We start from the raw sequence: 7,396 nt of genomic DNA on the forward strand, positions 1-7,396 counted from the left end.
GCAGGATGAATACAGAGAGGACTGGCGAGACTTACATGAACTGATGCTAAGTGAAACGAGCAGAACCAGGAGATCATTATATACCTCAACAATGATACTGTTTGAGGATGTATTCTGATGGAAGTGGATCTCTTTGAGAAAGAGAGTTAATTCAGATCAAGGATGGACAGAAGCAGCTACACCCAAAGAAAGAACATTGGGAAATGAATATAAACTGCTTGCATTTATGTTTTTCCTCCCGGGTTATTCATACCTTCTGAATCCAATTCTCCCTGTGCAACAAGAAAACTGTTCGGTTCTGCACACATATATTGTATCTAGGATATACTGTAACCTATTCAACATGTATAGGACTGCTTGCCATCTGAGGGAGGGGGAGAGGGAGGGAGGGGAAAAGTTGGAACAGAAGTAAGTGCAAGGGATAATGCTGTAAAAAGTTACCCTGGCATGGGTTCTGTCAATATAAAGTTATTAAAAAAAAAAAAGAAGCAGGGTTCTAAGTACTAGAGCAGGTGAAATAAAGGCGTTTCCCGGGTTATGGAGCTCCTAGAAGCTACATGTCACATTATTTAGTATTTGTGTGAAATGAGACAACGTGGGTGAGATGGAAAGAAGGGATTAGCTAAGTGACCGTGCACAAAACAATTGAGCTCTATCAGCCTCAGTTTCCTCATCTGTAAAATGGATAATAATGGTCCCTACTTTGAAAGGTTGTTTTGAGGGTCAGATAATTTATGTGAAAGGCTTTGCCAACCTTAAGGCACAGGATAAATGTTAGCTGTGATCATCATTTCCCCTCCTGATTGGGCAGGCTCAGTCCTCAGCTAAAACTGATGAATCTCTGTCATCCTCATCCGTGAGCCAGCCAGCTGTTGCTAGGGGCAGCTGCTACACTCTGACTTCTGTGGGAAAGGGGGATGAAGAGTCAGGGAGGGGGAAGGGGGGTGTGGTGGGAGGAGGGGATGGGGGAAGGGAGGGACGCTGCTGCCTGGAGGGTCTCGGGGACGGGCCACCCAAAGCGTAAGGACGTCAGCTTCCATAGCCTTCAGACACCGTCTCCTCTGCCTGTCGCTTGCCCAGGACTGACCATTCTGGAGAGCTCCTTCTAATGGGAGGCCGGGGGAGAAGGAAAGAAACACAAGGAAAGGTTTATGCCCAAAGAAGCGCTGGGGGGGGGGCAGGGAGGAGAGAAGAGACATGTTGGAGGCGAAAGGAGCAGCCTGTAACTGGGGGGAAAGGGGCCCCCTCCCTCCCTCCGCCTTCCCATGGTTCCCAAGGCCCACTCCCTCAGTAACCTGGGGCTGGCAGGCACTGAATAGTCAGAGGCAGACTGTACCATTCAAACTTTCACCAGGGGAAGGTGAGAGCACTGGGAGACCTCGCAGGGCCGAGACAAGAGCTCATTCTGGCTCCAGCCCGGCCTTCCCCCCCGACAGGGTCCCGCTCTCGGCTCCATCTCTGCTGCTGTCACTGCCTCCCCCCGGGGAAGGGGGCGGCCCCCCGGGCTGGAGGCCCTCAGGGCTCCCAGGCTGCTCGGGGAACTTGTTCCCACATCTCAGCTGCCATCCCTACCCCTTGCCCGTTCCCCTCTTCTTCCTCCCTTCCCCCAAGGTCAGGACCAACTGAGGGGAAGGCAGCGGCACAGGGAGAGAGGAGCGGGGAGGGGCGGGGGCGCATCTCGTCCCACTTCTTAGGGTTCTCCTCTGGGAGACAAAAGCAAATTAAATGCTCAGGACAGAGCAGGCCCGGGGCGGCTAAAACTCAGGAGTCTCTTCCAGACGCCCACGGAGCAGTCACCAGGGAGCAGACACCGGCCCCCCGTGCCCAGGGACCACCGAGGACTTTCGGAGGGACCAGGACGGGGCTGCGCGTCCCAGGAAGTCTTGGCTGAGAGCACAGAGGAGAGGTCAGTTCCCCGAGCCCCCTTCTCCCCAGAAACAACCACCGAGGTTTGGGCAACAAGCGGGTTCTTCTCTGGGGGGGGGGCAGGCAATGAGGCCACGGGGAAGCCCTTCAGCAGCCCCCTCTGCGGAGGGCCGGACCCAGGGCAGCGACGTCGTGCCCCAGACCGGGGGCCTCCAACGCCAGGAGCCCCTTTCCCAGCCCGGTTCCACCTTCTCAGAATGTTATGTGGCTGAGAATTGTCTCTGGAAGAAGGCCTGAGGATTGGGGAAGTTCCCAAGGAGGGAAGTCAGCCAGACAGCGAAACTGTGCGGTAACAGAGATGCTAAAATCTGGCAAGTGCCTGGGTGGCGATTCCTGCCCAGCGGCTCCCTCGGCCTCCTGAAACCAGCCCCCCACTCACCCCTGTCCCCGCGTTCTGTCCCCAGGACGCTGGCCGGGGGCATCTGCCATGGCTGTCACCAGGGGGACACTAATAAACAGAGGCAGGGGCTGCAGCCCAGCCAGCTTAGTCTCCAGCAGAAAAAAGTTTTGCATTTTCAGCAATGTGGGATAGGGGAGGGGCCTGTACTTGGAAGCAGAGGATCTGAGTTCTCAGCTCCCTCTCTCTTTCTCTCTCTGCTTCTTTCTCTCTTTGTATCTCTGTCTCTGCTTCTGCTTCTTTCTCTTTGTCTCTCTGTCTCTGCTTCTTTCTCTCTTTGTCTCTCTATCTCTGTCTCTCTCTCTTTCTCTCTTTGTCTCTCTATCTCTGTCTCTGTTTCTTTCTCCCTTTGTCTATCTCTGCTTCTTTCTCTCTTTGTCTCTCTATCTCTGTCTCTGTTTCTTTCTCCCTTTGTCTATCTCTGCTTCTTTCTCTCTTTGTCTCTCTATCTCTGTCTCTGCTTCTTTCTCTCTTTGTCTCTCTGTCTCTGCCTCTCTCTCTCTGTCTCTCTGTCTCTGCTTCTTTCTCTCTTTGTCTCTCTATCTCTGTCTCTCTCTCTTTCTCTCTTTGTCTCTCTATCTCTGTCTCTGCTTCTTTCTCTCTTTGTCTCTCTGTCTCTGCTTCTTTCTCTCTTTGTCTCTCTATCTCTTGTCTCTCTTTCTCTCTTTGTCTCTTTGCCTCTCTATCTCTGTCTCTGTTTCTTTCTCCCTTTGTCTATCTCTGCTGCTTTCTCCCTTTGTCTCTCTATCTCTGTCTCTGCTTCTTTCTCTCTTTGTCTCTCTGTCTCTGCCTCTCTCTCTCTGTCTCTCTCTCTTTCTCTTTTTGTCTCTCTGTCTCTGTCTGTCTCTGTTTCCCTATCTTGGTCTCTCCCTCTCATAATCTTTTTTTTTTTCTAACTATGTGAGATTAGCAAATCATGATTTGACTTCTCTGAATCTGTAAAATAGGGACAGTAAGACTTGTACTATTGAGCTCACAGGGTCATTGTGAGGGAAATGCTTTTAAAATTCAGACATAGAAATGTAAGCAATTATTCAAGAGGTAACCATTTCACTAATGACAAATAATTCTTATTTTTCATTAAGTCCTGGTATCACTAACCCCGTTGGGTATGTGGTTCATACATAGCTACAAGGGAATTTAAAGGTCATCTAGTCCAATTTCCCCATCTTATAGTCAAGGAAAACGAAGCTGAGAGGAGCACTTTTCTAGGGTCACATGATAAGAAACGAGTAGAGAGAGGATTCAAATCCAGGTCCAGTAACTGCAGCTTACTTTTCATGCTACGCTGCCTCTACTAATTAGAAATAATTAAGAATTATTCATTGAAGCAGACTGGGGTCTCCACAAGAATCTCATTCAGAGGCACCAGCGGTGTGGCCACGTACCGTCTCAAAGGTAGCACACTAAGATCCCGTCCGACATTTCAGACTTCTCCCTATTTCAGGCAGGCTTCCTTCCAGCGCAGCCCGAACAAGGAAACTTGCAGAAAAGATTCCCACCCCGCTTTGTTCCTCTCTGTCCTTTTTATAGGAGCTAAGTGAGGGGACATTTACTTTTTCTCAGGCCCCAGGGCAACCTCCAGTGAGCACCTGGAACCCTTTCCCTTCTAGCAATGAGCACCAAGCCAGGATCCAGAGTGAGACCAGGCTGGTCTCTGGGCTTGCTGCCTGAGAGGTGGAGGCCCCTGAACTGCTAGACAGGAATCAGAATTTCCAGAGCCTGAGTGGGGAGAGCTGGGCCACTGCCTAGAAAGGCTCAGAAGGCTCGGGATGCTTGCTGCCAGCCTGCCTCTGGCCAGGCCGTGAGAGCCATAGGCAGGTCTGAGGAGGGAGAGGCCGGGACCCAGAGCTTGCTTCTGAGAGAACTGGTGAGTGCCGAGCATGGGTGGCGAGGGGTCGGGGAGCTGGGCTGCGACCTTAATGACTAGGATGCATTAGCGTGACCGCTCTGGCTTTTCTGGGATTTATACACGCCATGGACCTAGCAATGAAACAAAAACCCCAAGCTGACCTCAGTCTGGCATTCCTCGGGCTCTCCCCGGAGAAGCAGGGAAAACTGAGGAGCCCGTAATGTTTGCTGACTTAATATTTGCGCAAGACAAATATCCCTGATGAGGTGAATCTGTTGTCCTTAAATATGACATTATACTAAGCCAAAAAGAAATGGATTTGGGGATGCTCCTGCTTCCCTCCATGAACAAGAACAGTCGAGCGATAATAGAGAATTATTTCTCATTCATCGTCACAGATCGCAGCATTTGTGCTTATGTCCCTTATGGAGGATGGCCGGCAATTCTCCATACTCCTGGTACTTATTTTCACACCCATGATTTTTTTATCTTTAAAAATAACATCTTTTCTCTGAGGAAAGGTATCATGGTGCGGGGGTGGAGAACCAAGCTCTGTGTCAGGAAGATCCATCTCTGCTGTATACTGGCTATGGGATCCCAGACACCCAACTTCTGACTGTCCTGGTCTGAGATGATGAAGTGGCAGGCAGCCCTCAGGTGTCTGCACTGGAAGGAGCTTCCTTACCAGGAATTCCTCATACCAGTCATGTTACAGGCCAAAACAAATAGTTCTCCAGTCCTTGTTATGAAAGGAAGGAAAAGCAGGGATGAAGGAAAGACAAAAAGGAAAGAGAGAAAGGGAGGACAGGAGGGAAGAGGAAAGGAAGAAGGGAAGGAGGAAGGAAGGGGAGGAGGACAAGAGCAAGTGGAATAGAGGGAGGGAGTTAGGAAGAAGAGAGGAAGAAGGGAGGAAGGACAGAAAGGAGGAAGGGAGAAAGGGAGGACAAGAGGAAGAGTGGAAGAATGGCCGGGAGTGAAGAAGGGAGGGAGGAAGAGAAGAAAGAGAGGGAGAGAAAGAAAAAGAGAAAATGGGAGAAAGGAATGAAGTGATAAAGAAAGGGAAGGAAGGAGAAAAAAGAGGAAAGGAGAAAGGAAGGAGATTATTTGCTCATTTAGTAGAGGAGAAAGCTGAGATTTTGAGACATAAGGACATTTCTGATCACACAATGTTGTTAGTTGGACAAGGACCAGATCCCAGGACTTCTAGTCCAGGACTTTTTCTTCCAGGCCACAAGAGCTGATTACAAAGGCCAGATTCTGTGTCCTCCACACCCCAGGTCCAGTTCTTTTTCCTGGAGTTTTAGAGAGTGAATAATGTTGGGCCTGAAAAGTTATGGCAGATTCCTCAATCTTAATCTCATTTCCTCTTTTTGGAGGAAATTGGAGAGAGATGCTGGGATAGATGCTCACTCCAGGGGAAGCTCGAACGAGATGGTCGCCAAGGCTGGTTTCTAAGCCCTTCTACTGTTTGTGCACCGCAGGAAAGATGAGCGCGGAGGATGCTGAACCCAGGACTTCCCCCACCCTCAGCCTGGCTTTCTTGACCAACAGCACCGTGGTGGACCTTGCTCCAGCCAGCCCTCTGCCCCCGGGGGAGATCCCGCAGCCCCTGTCCATCATCATTGCTCTGGCCTGCATCTTCCTTCTGCTGGCGACCTTCCTGCTTTTTGTCACCCTCTGCAAGCCGGCAGCCATGGACCCCTCCCGCCACAGCCCTCACGAATGCATGCCCTACCACCCGGAGACGCCCAGCGAGCCCCAGCTGCGCTTCTGGAAGCGCCTCGGCTCCCTGCGCCAATCTATCCACAGCTTTCGCCGGGGCCGGCCCGGCTCCCAACACCCGGGGCCGGCCGCCCACCAGCCCCTCCGTGGTCGGGACTGGGGCCTGATGGAATCAACCAAGATGTGATATGGGAGAGGGAGGGGCTAGAGGTCGGTCTGTCCCCGAGTGACAAGGGTGGGTGGGGCAACGTCCCCCAAAGCTGGTCTAGCGGGCAGCCCACCTCCACCGCGACCCCCCCCCCATTCAACCCTCCTACCCTTAGAAAAAGCAAAAGAAAAGCTCCAAGTGCTTAGATACCGCTGTCCTAGCCCAGATGTAGATTTTGGAGGTGGTCGTTTGCTTCCCACTGGAAGGTCTATCCGGGGACAAAGTGGAGAATTAGCAGATGTACCCAGCAAGCAAAGCAAGGATTTCCCATGGAGACCCCTTGGGTGAAGGGCAACGTTTTCTGGAAAGCCCATTCTCAGCGTTCCCCACTTCCCTTTGAAAAGCCACCTCTTGGCTGTGGAAGACACAACTTTCTGTCCCTCCTTCCTGGCTTCAGGGGAAAGTCCTGAGTCCAAAGTCGTTTTTTGGTCCAGAAGTTTCTTCTAACCCAGATCAGAACTGTCTCATCTCAAAGCTGGAGATTCTGGGGAGAGCTCCATTCCACAAAGGACTCCGCATTAATTCTCAACACTGGTTTGGGCAAGCGATAAGGGTGAATGGGGGCTGGCACAAATCAGCGGTTTCCTCGGAGGGTAAAGGGGTCTCCCCTTCCTTCCTGCCAACCTCAGCAACGCCAGGAGGCCCCGTCCACGCGCCTCTTACGTCCCTCAGCTCACTTCCGCCCCTGCAGGAGAGGGGGACTCTCAGGTTGGAGAAAGCTGGCTGAGCTGGGCTGTGTCTCATTGTGCAGCTGGAGAACCGGCCAGTCGGAGTCCCCCTCTGTAACTGGGGGAGGCAGAGGGAAGCTGGCACTGGCAGGGATGGCTTGGCTGAAGGGAGGAGAAGCTACGAACAGGTCTGGATGTGGGGGGGGGGCCCGGAAGGGGATACCTCTGGCTGGAGCCTCCTTAACGTGTAGGGAGGCCCAGATAAAAGGCAAACTAGCTTCTCTGTACTTCAATAAAGAGTTTTCATGTTTTTATTCCTGGTGATTATAAGATAGGGGGTAAGGGGTCTCCCCGACCACCTGCCACATCCTCACTTCTCAGAAGGAGGCTGGAGGACCACTGGAAGGGGTCAAAATTAACCCCCCTCTAGGATTCAGGTCTCTTGGCTGAGGCCACATGCTCTGAGTTTTAAGTCAGGATAAAAGTCTAAAGATAAAAAGAATGGTCTGTCTTCTCCTTTACCTGTCTATAACAGTCAAATACCTTTCCCTTCAGAAAGAAAATGAGACCTGCGACCTTTCTTTCTTCTCTGTTCATCCTTCACACAGCTGACAAATTGATTT

The 7,396-nt window shown here is 51.5% G+C and overlaps 1 protein-coding gene across 2 annotated transcripts; it reads left to right on the top strand.

The window, feature by feature from the left end:
- Positions 1-951: 951 nt before the first annotated feature.
- C2H10orf105 (chromosome 2 C10orf105 homolog) lies at positions 952-7,087 on the top strand. Of its 2 annotated transcripts, none has more exons than XM_051982197.1 (2): positions 952-1,906; positions 5,657-7,087. In XM_051982197.1, the coding sequence occupies exon 2, from the start codon at positions 5,662-5,664 to the stop codon at positions 6,082-6,084; it is 423 nt and encodes a 140-aa protein (XP_051838157.1). In that variant the 5' UTR covers positions 952-1,906; positions 5,657-5,661; the 3' UTR covers positions 6,085-7,087. The 2 variants fall into 2 exon arrangements, with proteins under 2 accessions (XP_051838157.1, XP_051838158.1); XM_051982198.1 differs by lacking the exon at positions 952-1,906 and adding an exon at positions 4,010-4,193.
- Positions 7,088-7,396: the final 309 nt, after the last annotated feature.

The sequence above is a fragment of the Antechinus flavipes genome, chromosome 2 (genome assembly GCF_016432865.1).
Source record: "Antechinus flavipes isolate AdamAnt ecotype Samford, QLD, Australia chromosome 2, AdamAnt_v2, whole genome shotgun sequence".
In the NCBI taxonomy this organism is placed as follows: Eukaryota; Metazoa; Chordata; class Mammalia; order Dasyuromorphia; family Dasyuridae; genus Antechinus; species Antechinus flavipes.

What these genes read in the sequence shown, in the direction of transcription:
- C2H10orf105 (XM_051982197.1), top strand. Translation starts at nt 5,662, where the DNA reads ATGAGCGCGGAGGATGCTGAACCCAGGACTTCCCCCACCCTCAGCCTG.